The sequence below is a fragment of the Neomonachus schauinslandi genome, chromosome 10, assembly GCF_002201575.2.
Source record: "Neomonachus schauinslandi chromosome 10, ASM220157v2, whole genome shotgun sequence".
NCBI lineage: Eukaryota > Metazoa > Chordata > Mammalia > Carnivora > Phocidae > Neomonachus > Neomonachus schauinslandi.
This window is the reverse complement of record NC_058412.1, coordinates 121987114-122005709: the sequence shown is the minus strand read 5'-3', so window position 1 is coordinate 122005709 and position 18596 is coordinate 121987114. Positions and strand designations below refer to the sequence as shown.

The 18596-nt window shown below is 50.1% G+C and overlaps 1 protein-coding gene across 3 annotated transcripts in view; it reads right to left on the bottom strand.

Moving 5' to 3' along the window:
* The window catches only part of MYBL2 (MYB proto-oncogene like 2), a 33952-nt gene that overhangs the window by 6563 nt on the left and 8793 nt on the right, over window positions 1-18596 (bottom strand). For all 3 annotated transcript variants that reach the window (XM_021689063.1, XM_021689064.1, XM_044918722.1), the window contains 6 exons: window positions 18501-18593; window positions 18091-18311; window positions 14752-14914; window positions 10002-10289; window positions 6829-7242; window positions 4444-4583 (listed from right to left, as the gene is read on the bottom strand). In XM_021689063.1, coding sequence (XP_021544738.1) covers window positions 4444-4583; window positions 6829-7242; window positions 10002-10289; window positions 14752-14914; window positions 18091-18311; window positions 18501-18593 — 1319 coding nt within the window. The remainder of the gene's footprint in view (window positions 1-4443; window positions 4584-6828; window positions 7243-10001; window positions 10290-14751; window positions 14915-18090; window positions 18312-18500; window positions 18594-18596) is intronic.

The window sequence follows — 18596 nt, the reverse complement described above, 5'->3', positions numbered from 1 at the left end:
AAGAGACCCCTCACACACACACACACCAGGCCCAGAAGAGACCCCTCTCACACACACATACAAGGCCCAGAAGAGACCCCTCACACATACACACACCACAAGCTGGGTGTGGGCAAACCAGCTCTCCACCTGCATGAGGCCGGCATGACCTCCATCAGCTAGAGGTACCACCACAGCTCACTCCCAGGCCTTCCTGGGACTGTCAGAGGATGTGAGAAACACCCAGGTAGTCAGGAACTTGGGAGCAGAGGCCAAGGTGGACACAGCTGCTGGGGACCCCCTCCGGCCGCCTCCCCCAGCCTACCAGCCATTCCATAGGGAGATAAAAGGCTGGAACAAGGGCAAACCATTCTTTATTTCCTTCCTCAGGATTGAGACTAGACAGGGATCCACTCAATCTCTTCCCAAATTCTTGTTATCTCCCACACAGGACACACAGAGGCCCCCCCTCTGGTAAAGATGAAGAAGGACAGATAAGTACTGGTCAAATGTAAACATCTCACAGTTCAAACTGTAGTTCAAAGGGATGAATCAGAGTCTCAGGATCAAACATCTCTGTGGGACTTGGAGCTTTTGCAACAAACATGAGAAAACCCTAGAACCTCTCTAATTCACAGTATCTGCAAGAACTGAGAATATATGCGTGTCACAACACCAAGGGAGGCCAACTTGAAAAGGAAAGACAAAAGATTGCTTGAGATGAGAAAAGTGCAACTCTGTAAGCTGGAGGCCTCAGGTGGGAAAGTACAGGAGCAAACTGGAGAATCAGAAGACAGTCCCACGGTGTTCTCGCAGAGTTCGAGTGGCTTATTAGGACAATGAACAGGAAGATGAAGATGGACAGAGACACAGCAACCGACGAGACTGTGTAGGGAGGACCTAAAGATAGAAGGTAAAGGGGCAGACAGCCAGAGAAACAATTAAAAAAAAAAAAAAGTGCATGTTCTTAGCTCAAAGTCTGAGCCTTGAGTTTGAAAATCATGGTGGTGGGAGTTAATTAAGAAACAGCACACCTACATCTAGCTTGGCAAATTTCAGGAATTAACTAAAACAAAAAACAAAACAAAAAAAACCCCCACCAAATCAAAAAAAAAAAAAAAACAAAACACAAAAACCAAAACCAAAACCAAACCAAAGCCCTACAAGGATCCAGAGAGAAAAGATTTGCTACGAAGAAGTAACAGCAGGTTAGGTATCAGATTTCTCTGCAAAATGAATGCCTAAGAAAACCAAGCAGAGCCCACGGTTTGGGCTCACAGCTATTCTTCCTCAAGACTTCTAGATCCACCTGCTGTTGTCGAAATACCGTAGACAGCCAGCCCAGACGTGATGGCACAGGCCCCACCCCCTCCTCGCTCACAGCCTTCTCTCTGGGAAGAACTCCCTCTAACCCAGAAAAGAACCAAATTTTAAAACCGGGGAATGTCTGTGATTTATGAACCAGTAAAATCTTAGGGGTGTTATCAGCTCCATGTAGCCCATCCCCATTGACACACAGCCCTGGTGACACACAGCCCTGGTGACCCCTGACTTCTTGCCTCCCATGCTCTACACCCGCTTCGCTCCAAACCTAGGGGCCTTCTTTTTGTTCTTTACAACACAAAAAAGCATCTGTCTTTTGTGTTTACAGTTCGACCTGCCTGGAATTCCTTTTTCTCAGAATTCTGCATGGGTCTCCCTCCCTGAAGGGCCATCCCTGACATCCTCCTAAGTTAGAAGCTCCTTGCCGTTACTCATGCTCCCCCGCAGGCCTATATAAAATTCCCCTCAGTTTCTAGCACCATCAGAAACATCATACATTCAGTGTTTTGTTTCTTTGTTAATGAGCTGTCCCTTCCAGTAAACGGTAACTTCTATGGGGGAAAAAAATGGGAAAGGTGGGATATAAAACCAGTGGGCACGGAAACCAGTCAAATTTGGAACGAAGTCCAAATAACTGTTGCCTATTAAGTCTTGCATAGGTCAAAAAGAATTTCTGAAAGAGAAAAGAGGAAAACCAAAACAGTCTTTTGTGACAAGAATCTGGATTTAAAGATGAAGCAGCAGATCTCCACTCCAGGCCCAAGTGGGACATCAGGGCCAGACTTCCTCTCCTGCCTGAAACAACGAAGCAACAGTACACCGTGGATGACACAACGGGCTTCAAGACCCTGGGCACCAGAAGGCAGAGGACAGGGACCCAAGAGACGGGAGACAGAAGAGGATGGCTCTCAGGTACAGCATAGGGATGAAAGCAGAGGAGAAGCCTGGCACAACCTGGAGTCAAAGAGACAAGGGCAAGTGTTCGGGGAGACCACGGCACAGCATCACCAGAGGAGAGAGTTGCATAGGAGGGAACGCCAGTCATCTGCAGACGGGCCGGAGTATCCCGCAGGGCACTAACTGGTGCACACACTTGAGGAGGCCACCTGAGATCAAGGAAGAATGATGCAAAAAGAGCAGAGGGAACAGTACTCGACGCTCACGCAGGGCTGGTAACAGCGCTCAATCCCACCAGCCAGACTGGAAATCCTCATCACTCACAAGATAGAGGGTAGAGCACTGGAGGGTCCTGAACTAACTGCTGCTCTGGTCCCACCTGATAAATCTTAAAAACAAGACCGACCCAAAGGATCAAATTATTTCTAAGTAACTCAACTAACTGTATCCCAGAACAAGGCTCTAAAAAAAGTCTAATACAAAAATATACAGCACTGAGCAAGGTGGAATTCACAACGTCTGGCACCCAATCAGATGTCACCAGGCACACACGGAGAAGCTAAGCAGGAGCTTACAACCCAAGCAAAACCCACAAGAAGAAAAGCCCATCTACTGAAACTGACCCGGAACTGATACACAGCTAAAATCAGCAGGCCAAGGACATTAAGACAGTTGTTATAATTGTACTTCATACGTCCCACAGCAAAGCCGAGATGGAGGATATTTTAGAAGATCCAGTTGAACATCTGGAGACAGAAACCACAATGCCTAAGATGAAACACACACCGGATGGGATTACCAGGGACCAGATGCCGCAGAGGAAAGATTAGTCACTTGAAGGTAGAACAACAGAAACCATCCAAAACAAAATAGAGAGAAAGAGTGAAAACAATAGTAATATCATCAATAAGCTGTGGGACAGCTCCACGTGGCCTAATATGTGTATAATTGTGGAGTCCCTAAAGAGGGCTGGGTGGAAGGCCCAGAAAGAATATTTGAAGACATAAGGGATAAAGTGTTTCCAGATTTAATGAAAACCCAAAGATCCAAGAAGCTGAACGCCAAGTGAACGCCAAGTGTAAGAAACAAAGAACAATCCATTACAGCACATCATAATCAGCTTGTTCAAAATCAGTAATAAAACAGTACAGGCCAGATGACAGGAGAGCAACATCCTTAAAGCTCCAAGGAAAAACCTATCAACCCTGAGTTCTATACCCAGCAAAACTACCTTTCAAACACTAAGGCAACTTTTCAGATACAAACTTTCCAGATTCACCAGCAGGCCCAAGCTACAATGTTAAAGGATGACCTTCAGAGAGAAGGAACATATTACCAGGTGGAAATGCAGATCCATAGAGGAATGAGGAGCAGTGGAAATGCTTCTTCATGTGAAAAAAACCCCCAGAAAGGCTGGAGCAGCCGCAGATTAGGAACAGGGATGAGAAGGAAAAGGAGAAAGAAGCATCAATGCCTTTTGTGGCAACAGCATACCTACTTAAAGGCTTAGATTTCAAAAATTCTGGCTTGAACAGAGAATCATTCCTCATGCAACGTGTCTGTTAAACTCTAGGTCAACTGTTGAGAGACTGATTTCTGACCAGAGGATTCATAAAGCTTTCCTGAAATTATGTACCATTACAAGGGCTAACATTACTGAGCTGATTCCCGAATTACACAGCTTACTCAGGAAATAACAAGGTAGTGCTCTCCTGCAGCAAAGGTAACAAGCAGAAGCACAGTTAAGCCACTGTCTCTACCTGGAATCCAGAGTCAGGATGCTGCAGGAAGTGCACTTCTGTGAAAGCACTTCCATAAAAGCACACAGTAAGAGACCTGTACAGGTGAGACATGGAGCTTTGTAAGCTCACAGCCTGAGCTCCTCCTGACTGAGCACCACAAAGAGACAGGGAGAACCAGGGCACTTCTGTCCTTTATGTTAAGGCTGCTCAAACACAGTGGATTTGCACTTGAAACTTACACAAGATGGGGAGATTTCTTCATGGCTATTTGGACTCTAGTCCTGAGATTGGAAAACCATCAAATTAAAAACTGAAAATGAGGAACAACAAAGATGAAGCACCAGACCATCCTGACAAAAACAAAGAGGTATGGTGGCCAGAAGGAGGCTGCCTTCTTGAAACAGTCTCAGGTGTTTTTCCAAAGGGGATCCTGGTCCTGGCTTGGGGAAGGGGCGAGGCCCAAGCTCCTGGACCAGCAGGGGTGGGTGGGCACAGCACTCACGCCGCGTGTTTCTGGTGCAGGGGCGTCTTATCCCGGTGCAGGGGTGTGGTGACCACCACCTTCTGGCTGCACACCGGGGTGGACGTCAGTGAGGGGCTCTCCAGCTCCAGTGTGTCCTGTTTGTTCCAGAAGTTCAGAAACTGCAGAGAAGAGGATGGAGACAAGACAAAGTGACAATCTGCAGGGGTGGGGGTGAGACCCTGGACACCCCGCCCCACTCCCCGACATGGCTGTTCTCTGACAGAGGTCTCCCTCCTGACCTGGGAGCACTCCCCCACCAGGCACCAGAAAATGAAGACCAGGGTAGATCGACAGGACCCACCGTCTAGGTTCACATAGACCCCTGGGATTGTCACTGCCCCCAGCCCTGGCTTTTGTGAGGCCGGGGAGGGCCATCCCCCACGCCCACACTCACAGCACTGCCAACTGTGCAGTCAGGGCACAGAAAGCTGGCAGTCTTGAGAGCAGCTCCTTTTCAGAAGTAAGACTAGCTCTCACCCGACCTGTGGACAGGGGACAGTGACAATGGTGCTGGTGACGTGAACAGGTAGAGAACCCTTACACACCACAACTAAGCATTCACACCAAGAATTCCATGTAGTTTTCACAGATCTTCTGTGACGTAGGTGCCATCACAACACCCCATTTTACAGATAAGAAAGCTGAGGCTAAAGAGGTAAAGGTTCTTGCGCTGAGTGCTAGAGACAGGACGCAAATCCAGATCTGAGCCAAGTCTGTGGCACTACTCTCCCCATCTTTGCCCTGAAGGTGCCCCGGTAGCCCAGGGCCACAAGCAGCCCTTGGGTCCACAGCCCTGAGCGGGGTCCCCATCACCCTGGGCTGTTTGTTGGGCAGCTCAGGGCTCGCTGTCCTTCTCTTGTCAGCTGCCCTTACTTGGGGCCTGCTATAGGCTGAACGGTGTGGTGTCCTCCCAAATTCCCATGTTGAAGCCCTGACCCACAGGACCTCAGGACATGAATGTATTTGGAGACAGAGCCTTCAAAGAGATGATTAAGGTAAAATGAGGTCATAAGGATGGGCTGGTGTCCTTAGAACATTCTACAAGGAGCAGGTTAAGAGATTATAAGAGAAAGGAGATTAGAACACAGACACACACACAAAAGGAGACCATGTGAAGATACACAGAAGAGACAGCCAGCCATCTACAACCAGGAGAGGCTCTGAAAAAACTGAACCTGCCCACACTTAATCTCAGTCTCCAGAACTATGAGATTAATTTCTGAAGTTTAAGCCCCCTGGTCTGTGGTACTTTGTTTTGGCACCTGTAGCAACTAACACAAGACCTCTCGCAGAAAAATACCACTAATCACCCCTGACACGGGCCTGGCCTCGATCCTTGAACAGATGATGGAAGTAGCCTCCTAAAATGTGCCTCCTCTGGGCCTCACTCTCCCCCACATCCTCAGGGAGGGAGGTAGACATAGTGAGACCCAAAGCCTCCATCCACTCTCTTCTGGTCTGGGGCCGTGGGAACTCTAGGGTCTGCCTCTCACCTGCCCTTCCAGTCCATCCTCCCATAGGCCCACCACCCCCTCAGTCCCCAGAGCAGTGCATACCCCTTGTTTACACCTACGGCCCTCCAAAGCCCCTGCCCCTTCCCCCGAATTCCCCATCACCCTGGCTCTGGACTTCACACCATGCACTCTGCCCCTCATCTCCATGCCTGTGTTCAAGCTGACAAAACCCAGGTCAAACATCTCTCTCGGAAGCTCTGAATGCCTCCCTGACAAGTAGGGAAGACAGGGTCCCTCCTCAGCTCTCCCTAATAGTACTTTCATTACAAACAGAGCAGTACCCAGGACACAAGCTCCCAACGACCACAGCACTTTCCACACCACATTCTGTTCAAGTAATTACAAGCCTGCCCCCAGCACTCACTACCCTCATCAAGGGCAGGGCTATGTCACCTTCACCATTACACCCCAGGGCTGGCAAATCTGCTATGAGCAGGTGCGCAATAAACTCTTTTAGCAAATACTGAGTCCCTTCTCTTCTTTGCCCAGTTACCACCTATTATTCCCCAGCTAAACAATCCCTCCCTCCTCGTGGAAGCCTTCCAGGATGACACCTACCCCCCAAGAGGAGATGCCCTCACAGTTCTATAAGCCTCACATACCAGGTGTCACATTCATTTGCAGCTTTCCCTATTAACTGGTCTTCCCACCAGAGCGTAAGCTTCCCGAAGGCGGAGCCAGGCCTGGTTTTGCTCCCCTCTACGCCCCCAGCACCTAGCACAGGGCCTCACACACAGCAGAGGCTCAGGGAAGCCTTGCTGAATGACGTATGCCCACGTGCCAGGCCCCGTCCCGGGCACTGGGAGTCTGTACACCGAACCCAGCAAGCATCAGGGTGGGGTCCACACACCTGGGAGGGCGAGAAGGGTAGGGTCTTGACGGGTGTGCTCTTGGGGGTGAGGCTGTTACAGGAGTCCAGGAAGGACAGGCTGGTGCTGTTCTCCGTGACAGGGGACAGGGCGACACGCCTCTTCTTCTGCCGCTTGAGCACCGAAGGCGGCGTGCCGATGCCCAAGCCCCCCACCTCAGTGCTGGGGGAAATGGGGATCAGCTCGCCCCGACTGCTCCGGCTCAGGTCTGAGATGGTGTGGCCGTCCAGGCGGTACTCGGTCACACTGGGCACCAGGGCAGCAGGCTGGCGGGGCGGCGGCACCTGCTGCCGCCGTGATGGTGATGGCTGCACCGGGCTGTTGCTGATGCTGCCCTCTGCGGACGGCTCCTCGGGCAGGTCAAATTTACTCAGGTCACACCAAGCATCAGGGTCCTGCCCAGAGATGGGGGGTTAGGAATAACTGCAATCACTCTGCTTTCGCAGCCAACACAAGAAGACTCATTCATTAAAGGACAACACACACACATCAGGGAGGAACCCACAGCCCAGGAGTCATCACCATGAACGTTTTCTTGCGTTTGCTTGAGGATTCTTCTACCATCTGTATATCTCTATCTGCAAACATACCTGAAGGCACGCTGCGCATATGGCTGCTTGCTGTTATTTTTAAAAAGTGATACATAAGATAGAAAGCACAAAGAAAGAAAAATCAGGCACCCATCAAGGAGTCTAGGAAATAAAACCCTATAAAAAAAAAAAAAAATCACTGAAGCCCCAGGCCCACCTCCCCTTGGTCATGTCCTCTGCCTGAACTCAGTATTTACCATCTTCATGCATTCCCTTCATTTTACCACTTACATCCCTCAATGATAGCTGGGATTCTGCATTTTTAGCCTTAGAAAAAAATCATTTCTATATCCTTTTTTTCCACTTAAAATTATAGTAATAATAGTGCCTAATTCTATCACCTATAAGTTAGATGTTTACTATTAACAAATATCAGGGTTTTTTGTTTTGTTTTTTTAAAGATTTTATTTATTTGACAGAGGGAGAGAGACGAGGAGAGAGGGAACACAAGCAGGGGGAGTGGGAGAGGGAGAAGCAGGCTTCCCGCCGAGCAGGGAGCCCGACGCGGGGCTCGATCCCAGGACCCTGGGATCATGGCCTGAGCCGAAGGCAGACGCTTAACGACTGAGCCACCCAGGCGCCCAACAAATATCAGTTATTATGTGAAAAAATTTTCAACTTTTATAACAGTTTTATGACTGCAAAACATTCGATCATATGAATGTATCGGTTACTTAACTATCCCCCTCTTCTGTTGGACATTGTTTTTTCCCCTAGTTTTTAAAAATTAAAAATAACATCTTCATGAACATCTTGGATACAAATCTTCTCCTGCATTTTTGGTGACTTCCTTGAAAGAGACTTAGGCCCCAGGCTGTGTGGCCAGGTTTAAGGGTCCTAATCCACACAGCCACACTCCTGGAGAATGGGCTCCGCTGTGCTCCACGCACCTGTCAGTCACGGATGCCTCCTGGGCCAACTTCACCTAAACTGTCTCCAGTCCCACAAGAACCTACCAGACAAACATTATTCTCCTCCTGTCCAGGCCAGAGACGGTGCAATCTGCCTGAGGTCCCTTAAGTTTCTGGGAGCAATTCTGAGAGTCATACCCAGGTCTTCCTTCCTTTGCCCAATAAATTACAACCCAGCCACAGGGCTGCTGGGAGACAGAAACTTCCGCTTTGGTCCCTGGAGGTCTGGCCCTGAGTAGAATCAGATCCTCATGATGACTGCTGGTCCTTGGGACTCGAGGGAGCGTGGGCAGTTCATCCCTAAGGGTGGAGGCCAGCTCAGGGCAGCACTGACTTCAGGCCCATGCTCCCAGCAGCAAACCTCAACCTCGAGGAGGCCCCAGACTGATGGTGTCTAATGGACCAGAAGCAGATCCTACAAGCACTGCCTGGAGGGGCAGACAGCAGTGTTTCCACAAACGCTGTAACAGAGCATGTATGTTAGGTAGCAAGTAAGGAGCCTGGCCCATGGTGAGCACTTAAACGTCAGCTACTGTTGTTACTAATTAAGCATTCGGCCGGGCATACAGTGGGCGCTCAATAACACTTAGCTCCCCTCCCCCTACTCTCTGGACCTATCAAGTGAAGAAAAGGCAAAAGAGTCTGAGGATGAAAGCAGGTAACACCATGAAAGGCCAACAGTGCCAGGCACAGAGTGCGTCCTACGCTCATCTAACTCTCCCCATAGGGCCCAAATCGGGGACTGCTCCTGGCAGCCTCAGAGCTATTTATTGAACATATTGACAAACCAATCAGACCTGCTTCTCGTGCCACTCTGAAATTTCTTGGAGGGGAGGGGACACCACAGCTAGACCCTACAGCTGGGACCAGTCCCAGTCTCTGGAGGCAAGAGGTGGTCAAGACAGCCCAGACCACCAGGCTTACTCACTGTGTGACCGTGGGGACACTACTTAACCCCTCTGAGCCTCAGTCTCATCTACAAAACACAGAGAAAGGACATACCTCACAGGATACTGTGTGGATTATACACTGAACCCAGAGCCTGGCATTTAGATGTTCAATAAACAGCATCATTATTCTTAGCAAGAATGGGGAAGCCCGGGTGGGAAGGTGAATGTGGGGTGCCTCCCACTGAACTCCGCTGTCCCTAGTTGCCAGCCCTGTCCCCCATCACCTCCTGAAACCTGCTCCACATGGCAGGCCTGGCTGACACAGCAAGGAGCTGGGATGTCCCATCAGGAGGTTCAGCCCCCACCAAGGAGCTCTCCCCAATGAGGTACAATCCACAGCCAGGGTGGCCTCAGGGGCAGCATTACTGGAGTTACCAGAACCCACTCAGCTCTCCAACCCCAGCCCTACATCCGGTGCCATGAGTGTTATGGGCCTCAGACGCCCTCCCCTCATCATCCCTAAGGTCTCAGGGCAGTGCCACCTCCTCTGGGGAGCCCTCCCACCCGACCTGCACTGTAGCACATGAGCACAGGGACTGCATGGCAACCATCTGTGTCCCCAGGCCCTGGCTCCCAGCTGGGCACTCCGCATCAGCTCAGGAGATGTCGCAGGATGACGGAGTGAACAAAAGGATGCCCGCCCAAGAGAGAAGCATTCGGCGGGTGCTCTGGGCCCACTGTGAAGAGCTGTGACCAACATTACCGACTCGATCAAGTCCAGGGCTTCCGAGAGGCTGGACCCCACGGCAGGGATGAGGAGGTTTGCAGCCTCCACCACCCACTTGTAGGGCAGGCTGGTTTCCGGCGAGGAGCCCTCCTGGTCTTCACGCTTCGGGAAGTCCTCCAAGGGCTCTGGTGTTCGAACTCCATCCAGGTCTGCAGGGACAGCTCCCTGCTCCTTAGAGGTGGTGGCTGCCGTGGCCTCCTCCTCACTGCTTTCCTCTTCCTTCATGGCAGGAAGTGCGGGGGGCCAGCTGGTGACGAGACTACCCTGTTGGACACGAGGGCACAGGGTTCTGATTATGAGATGTACACTGTAGTATTCTAGCGAAAAACAGCACAACCTGGGGTGCCTTCTCAAGGGCAAGGAGGGCGATCCCGTGTCAATGGTGGGGGGCACAATGGCGTCAGGAAGAAGCCATGGGCTCTGGAATCAGCCAGAGCTTGGCCGTTTTTGTTAGCCGGCCTTGAGCAAGCTGTGTGACCTGTGTGTAAGTCAGCTCTCTTGCTTGTAAAATGAGGACCCTGAGGCTCACCAGGGAGGGGTGCTACAGAGATCAGCAAGAATGCGAACAGCGCCCAACTCACACCTTGGCTGTTAACTGCTATCGTTGTCAAGTGAACGGGATGGAAATGGTTTGTGGTCCAAGCAAAGGAAGAAAAGGAGATAAAAAGAACAGATTTGACTGAAAACTTGTAACCACGACAATCGGAGAAAGGGGAAGAATGCCATAAACGCTATTTAAAGGCTCGAATGTGGGACTCCCGCTTTGGAAACAGCCGTGTTGAAGAATGGCTTGGTGATTTCATTTAGAATTCAGAATACACTTACCATACGACCCAACAATCCTAAACCTAGATGTTTATCCAAGAGAAATGAAAACTTATGTTTACACAAAATCCTGTACACAGATGCTTATAGCAGCTTTATTTGGAAACATAGCTAGGAATCAATGTCCCTCAGCTGATAAATAAAGAATGGTACTCCCATACAACAGACTATCACTCAGCAGTAAAAAAGAACAAATCACTGACAGATGCAGTCACATGGATGAATCTTAATGCATTAATAACTAAGCAAAAGAAAAATCACAGAAGAGTACAGACTGTATGATTCCATTTCCATGACATCCTTACTAAGATAAAACTACAGAGAGACAGAAAACAGAGAAAACAGAAGCGGTTGCTAGGGGCTGGGGGCTTGGGAATTTTAGGGGGTGTTAGAAATGTCCTCCACCTTTACTGTGGTGTTGGTTACATTTGACAAAACGCACAGAACTATCTACTAAAAGGGTGAATTTTACTGTCTATAAACAACACCTTTATAAAGTGAAGGGATGAGGAAGCTCCACGTTTCCCAAGCTGGAAAAAAGGAGTTATTATATGATAAAGGGGTAATATCCTTAATACATAAATAAAAGTTTATGAATGACAAAAAAAAGGGGGGGGGGCAAAGGCAAATCAATAAACTAAAGAAAAACCATCAACCTCACCAGTAGGAAATCAAACCGAAATGATAGTCCACTGTTGGCTCATAAAATTTGCAGATTTTTTTTTTTTTTTTAAGAGAGGGAGAGAGAGAATCCTAAGCAGGCTCCACCTCCACTGTGGAGCCCCGAACCAATTCAGGGCTCGATCTCACGACTCTGAGCTCATGACCTGAGCAGCAATCAAGAGTCGGAAGCTTCACGACTGAGCCACCCAGGTGCCTCAGCAAAGGCATTTTTTTATACAGTCACAGCCAGTGGTGACAAGAGTGTGGGACAACAGGCAATGCCATCTGTTGCCGACAGGACAAAATGGTACCACCACTCGAGTGGCAATTTGGTGATGCTTGTGAAAATTTCACACGTCCGTACCATTTGACCCAGTCATGCCACATCTGTAAAAACTAACCCACATAAGTAAGTACATGCACAAAGAATTTGAACGATGATGTTCACTGCAGCATCTTAACAGAAATGGTAACAGATGTTCATCAGCAGGTTATGACAAGATGTGACAGATTCAAGGATAGTATAAAGATCTGTATGCGCAAAATGACATGGAAAGATTTAAGAAACTGTAAGGCAGTAAGTTATAACATAATCTTCATTTTAAACTTATGGCCCTTAGTAAGAAATGTTGGCAGACACATTAAACAATATATTGTTTCTCTCTGGCCGTCGAGATTAGCAGGCTCGGCCTTCTGCAATATTCAGTTCTGGAAAGTTTGTAACTCTTTACAATGATCATGCATTACTTTTGAAGTAGAGGGACAAGAATTATAATTGCAAGCACTGACCAGTGAGTGGGGAGAACAGGAGGTGGTCCCATATACACATTAGTAGGCAAAATTTTCTGGCAGGCAATCTGGCAAAATGTATTAGAAGTTTTTCAAGAAATGTGTCTCAACCCATCTCCATGAATTTCTAAAGAAATAACTGAGCACATGAGCAGTGATTTGAGCTACGAGGGTCGTTAAAGTTTTGTTTCTATTTTTAAAAATTAGATATAACCATAATTACATAGACAAACAGCAAAACAGAACCATGAAAATGATGCTGGAGATGAAATGAGGCTGAAAACAACACGCTAACTGACCCCCGGGGGCTCATTCTGGCCCAGCATGGCCAGCGCTCCAGACGCAAAGTGCCAGAGGTAAAAAAGCTAAGTCAAAAAACTGACTTTCAGCCAAGGATTTTCAGAGACCAAGGAAGGTCTGTACACTTCCCCCCATCCTAAAAAGTGACTGTGTCTGCTGATGTCCACAGTTTCTCTTTGTGGAACATATGCTTCTTCTTCAACCAGAAGTAAAAGGCTTGAAAACACGTGACTCAGATACACAACAAAGTGTGAGAAGTAGACTCCTCTGGTTAGGGGATGTATGGGGAGTCCAGACTGGAAAAAGTCAATTTACTTTTCATTTTAGATATTTCCTTACTGTCTGTTACTCCACAGGAGCATTCATACCAGGGAATCAAGAGATATTCTCACAAGTTGAAAAATCAAGAAACAGAGGGGCGCCTGTGTGACTCAGTCATTAAGTGTCTGCCATTGGCTCAGGTCATGATCCTAGGGTCCTGGGATGGAGCCCCACATCGGGCTCCCTGCTCCGCGAGAAGTCTGCTTCTCCCTCTGTCTGCCGTTCCCTGTGCTTGTGCTCTCTCCCTCTCTCTCTGACAAATAAATAAATAAAATTTAAAAAAAAAAAAAGAAGGGCGCCTGGGTGGCTCAGTCGTTACATGTCTGCCTTCGGCTCAGGTCATGATCCCAGGGTCCTGGGATCGAGTCCCACATCGGGCTCCCTCCTCGAGGGAAAGCCTGCTCCCCCTCTCCCGCTCCCGCTGCTTGTGTTCCTGCTCTCGCTGTCTCTGTCTCTGTCAAATAAATTTAAAAAAAAGAAAAAGAAAAGAAAAATCAAGAAACAGAAGTAAAAACATGCAATGCTGCAGTACAGCACCCTCAGAACTGGAGCGGTACACAGGTTCTACCTAGCCAGTAAGAGAAGGGAAGGGGGAGAGTGAAAAAAGATTATTCACTAGTTCACAATCACAGAAAAGACTAGAACAAAGCACAGGTGAAGTGTGTTACCTCCCATGATTCAGCATCGTCAAATTTTCATTCTTTAACGCATTTCCTTCAAATCTTTTTTTAAGATTTTTTTTTTTGGTGTATTCGTTTTGAGAGAGTGAGCGAGTGAGAGCATGAATAGGGGGAGGGGCAGAGGGAGAGGGAGAAGCACACTCCGCACTGAGCAGGGAGCCTGATGCGGGGCTCGATCCCAGGACTCCGGGATCATGACCTGAGCCGAAGGCAGACGTTTAACCCACTGTGCCACCCAGGCACACCCAATTCTTTTTTTTTTTTTTTAAAGTTTTTTTTTTTTTTTTTGTAATCCCTATACCCAGTGTGAGGCTCGAACTCACAACCCTGAGATCAAGAGTCACATGCTCTTCCAACTGAACCCGCCAGGTACCCCAAATCTTTATTTTTAAAGAATAAATCATTAGAGAAATAGTTTAAAAAAAACTCAATAAAAAGTTTGCTCTGCGGTGTGGGATGGGAGATGTTAACACCTGCATACTGGTTTCATTTTTCCAATTGCAAATGTAATACCATATGATTTCATTTATATGATTTTCTAGAAAATTGTATGAAATTATGGACTGAAAACAGATGAGGGGTGCCTGGGATGAGGGAAAAGGGCTGACAAAAAGGAAGACAAGGGAACGTGGGGGGTGATGGAAATGTCTATATCTCGATGTGGTTTGGTGGTTACAGGACAGTATGTTTTTTGTAATGACTCAGAACCGTACACTAAATGCCACGGATTTTACTGTAAGTGAATTAGACCTCAATAAATAAATAAATGACTTTTTTTTTTAATTGCAAACATGCTTTTAGTATGAAAAGCCTGGCAAGGGCGACAGGTAGGAAGGAAGCTATTGCTAAGGGCAGAGGAGGCGTAGGACCTCTTCAACCCAATCCTCCATTTTCTACGTCAGCTTGTTCTGTCGTCCTTCACCTGCGGGCAGACAAGTGTCAGGTCTTTGCAGAATTACGGGACAAGGAAGGGCCCTGGTGAGGGAGATGCAGCCCACAGGAGACCCTGTGGCAGGAAGTCATGAACAGCTGTGGCGAAGATGAGAAGGAAAGAACACGTGTTAAATGAGATGGTCTGGCATAAATACGCAACCCACCAAACCCAGAGCCAGGCCCTGGGGCCAAGCAGCCTCGGGCAGCCGCCTCACCTGCTCCTCCACAGGGCGGGCGCTCTGGCCAGCATCCTTGTCCTCGAGCTCCAGCAGCAAGTACACAGGGGGCTTGCAGTCTTTTGACTCACTAAGGAAGCCACCCGTGTCCACCTTCCTTTTGATGGTGGAGTTCCAGTGATTCTTCACAGCATTGTCTGTCCTGCGGGGGCCAAGAGGAGGCCTTTCAACTCAGCCAAGGTGCCACGAGGCATGTCACCAACCTCCCTGAGCGGACTTCCCACTTCTGTAAACGAGGGTTCAACCTGATGACTCTATGTTCTCTTTGTCTAAAGTAGGTTCCATGCCCAGCATTGAGCCCAATGCGGGGCCTGAACTCACAACCCCAAGATCAAGACGTGAGCTGAGATCAAGAGTCAGACCCTCAGCCGACTGAGCCACCCAGGCGCCCTGACTCTACAATCTCTTAACTCTAAGATGAAGTCACACGTGTTTCTAGCCCTCAACGATTTACACATATTTCCACTGACCTCAGCAAAATAAGCAAAGGTCTTACTCAGCCCATGGTAAAATCAAAGAGCTAAAATGTTTTTGAAGCTCGCATTCCCTTTTCTGCTCACTTTGAATCTGTAGAAACTAGAAGCAAACCTCGGGGGGCTGAGCTCCATTCTAAGGCTCAGGGTAACTTGAATGCAAGCCCTGGTACTCCTCTCAAATGGCAAATAGCCAGAGGGCAGAGCTGGATGGCACAGAGGGTCTGCAACGGGTCACTCTGAGCCTCAGTTACTTTATCTGGAGAATCGGGAGACGACTCATGCTCCCCCACTTACTGAAGATTAACTGAGGACACACATACGTCATAGTGTAAGCACAGAGCACCACAATGCTACAGGAGCACAGAATACTAGGATATGGAAGTGTAGAGAAGTACAGGAAGAGACTAGCAGAGCAGGAGAAAACCGTACAGTGGTATGGATATACAGCACGGTACAGTAGCGCAGAAACGTAAAGCGTATGAAGCACCCGATAGTTTAGAAGTAACAGTGGCATAGCATACAGTAGTATAGCAGTAAGCGGCACGCGGGGCTGCAGAGCCGTAGAGAAGTACTGAGTACGGAGTACTATGGGAGCCCCTGCAGCACGCCGGTAAGCAGCACGTGGGGCGGCAGCATCGTAGAGAAGTACTGAGTAGCGGAGTACTACGGGAGCCCTCGCGGCACCGCGGTGAGAGGCACGTGGGGCGGCAGAGTTGTAGAGAAGTACCGAGTAGCAGAGTACTACGGGAACCCTCGCCACAGAGCGGTAAGTGGCACGCAGGACAGCAGAGCCATAGAGAAGTACTGAGTAGCAGAGTACTATGGGAGCAGCACCACAGTAAGCAGCACGCGGGACGGCAGAATCGTAGAGAAGTACCGAGTAGCAGAGTACTACGGGAGCCCCCGCCGCACGGCGGTAAGCGGCAGGCAGGGTGGCAGAGCCATAGAGAAGTACCGAGTAGCGGAGTACTACGGGAGCCCCCGCGGCACAGCGGTAAGCGGCACGCGGGGTGGCAGAGCCGTAGAGAAGTACCGAGTAGCGGAGTACTACGGGAGCCCCCGCGGCACAGCAGTAAGCGGCACGCGAGCCGGCAGAGCCGTAGAGAAGTACTGAGTAGCGGAATACTACGGGAGCCCCCGCGGCATGGCAGTAAGCGGCACGTGGGGCGGCAGAGCCGTAGAGAAGTACCGAGTAGCGGAGTACTACGGGAGCCCCCGTCGCACGGCGTTAAGCGGCACGCGAGCCGGCAGAGCCGTAGAGAAGTACCGAGTAGCGGAGTACTACGGGAGACCCTGCGGCACGGCAGTAAGCGGCACACAGGCAGCAGAGATGTACAGAAGTACTGAGTAGCGGAGTACTACAGAAGCCCCCGCTGCACACTGCAGGGCCGCGTGCAGCAGAGCAGGGCCAAGCACACACCCGTGTGGTACGACGGAAGCACGCAGCAGCAGAGCTGGAGAGAAGTGGGAAGTATGGAAGTATGGCAGCACAGCCTCGCCAACTGGACAGCAACAAAATCCATCAGACTGTAACAGAAATGCAAGCACACAGTAGGCACCCCTTCTTTGGGAATCCCAGCAGAGTGCTCTTCCCCTGAATCGTGAACAGACATGATGAACGGCCGGAATGAGGTGCCAGCCCAAGAGGAGCATGGGGATCTCCGAACACTCCCACCCTGGGCCGTTAGGACAGAGTGCTGACCAGGCAGGGGTGTGGGCAGTATGGGGAGGTCGCTGGAGACTGATCACAGTCTGGAAGACAGAGAGACACCCCCACCAAAGACTGAAGGATGAGTGTGTTGGCTACACAAGGGGCACAAGCAGAGTGCATTCCAGACCAACAGAGAGGAGAGCACCAGTGGGTTCTCAGAAGGAGCTCACCGTGTTCGCAGGGCTGAGAGGAGTGCAGAGCAGCTAAAGCCCAATGGGTAAGCAAGGGGGACAGTGCATCAAGGCCAAGCTGGTGGCATTAGCCAGGCCAGGCAGGTCACACGGGGAGAGAGACCCAGGTCTTCAACCCAAGCACTAGGAGGAGCACCAAAAGGGTAACAGACTCAGGTTTGAGTTTTGAAACTAGGACCATTCCAGACTTCAGAGGAAATACATCATCTGGCATTTTATCTCCTCTCTGTCCCAGGACCACAGTGTCATGACAAAGGATTACAAATGAAACTGAATACAGGGGAAATGCACAAGGACAAAGAGAACAGGGTAGAAAACAGCCACCACTAAGAAATTTTTGTAACTTTCCAGAAGATGGAAAGCACTTAGCGGAGCAGTAAGCAACTTAGGAGAGGGGATTTGACCCCAGAGGAAGATTCTGGCAAGAATGGAGCCAAGTCTTCCCAATGCTCCCCCAGAGCCCCAAGAGGCTCTTAGAGGGATCAGGCACAGCAAGGAGTAGAAAACAGAGCAGTGGTTTGGATGCCTAGATCCTGGTCCTGACCGCACAGGCAGGAGAAGAAGATTTTATTCTCTAGAAAAAGGGACCAGGCAACCCTGGCAGAGGGCACAGGTGGTGCACAAAGCTCCAACGGGGACCAAAGGAAAAAGACACAGTCGGAGGCTCCCAGGCTCCTTCTCCCTGCCCTGATCCAGAACTGCCTTCATAGCCACGCCCGGACACCCCTAGGCAAGAATCTGAGGGATTCATTCGCCTCTGGGAAAAGTGAACAACTGCAAACAAATGGGACTGACTCTTGGAATACCCCCCCAAAGCCCAGTGGATGCCCGCACTTCCTCAGAGCACCCCGGCTGGCCCCAGGACCCCCCCCCCCCCCCACGGCCCCCCCCCCCCCCCCCCGCCGACAGCCCCTCCCCCACCCCCCGGCTGGCAGCTCACCTCCCTGGCAGCATCTTGGCGATCTCGGCCCAGCGGTTGCCGAGCACCTTGTGGGCCTCACAGATGATGCGGTCCTCCTCCTCGGTCCAGCAGGACTTCTTCACCTCAGGGTTGAGGTGGTTGTGCCAGCGCTCACGGCACTGCTTCCCCAGCCGGCCCTTCAGGTGCTTGGCGATCAGCGTCCATTGCTTCGTGCCGTACTTCTTGACCAGCTCAATGACCTGGGACAAGGCCTCTGTGAAGCCAGGGGCACCCGCCCCTCCCTCACCCCCAACGTAAGCCTCATCTCACCGCGGCCCTGAGAGGACCAGCTGGACAGCCCTGCCCACCCCCAGGACAGCCTCACCGTCCCTTGATCCGCTGGGGTGGGGGGAGGCCCACTGTGTGCCAGGCACCGTCCCGACAGTTACCTTTTGATCCTCCTCTTTGGTCCATGGCCCCTTGACGAGGTCTGGATTCAAGACCCTCAGCCACCGGTACTGGCACTGCTGGTCAGTGCGGTTCTG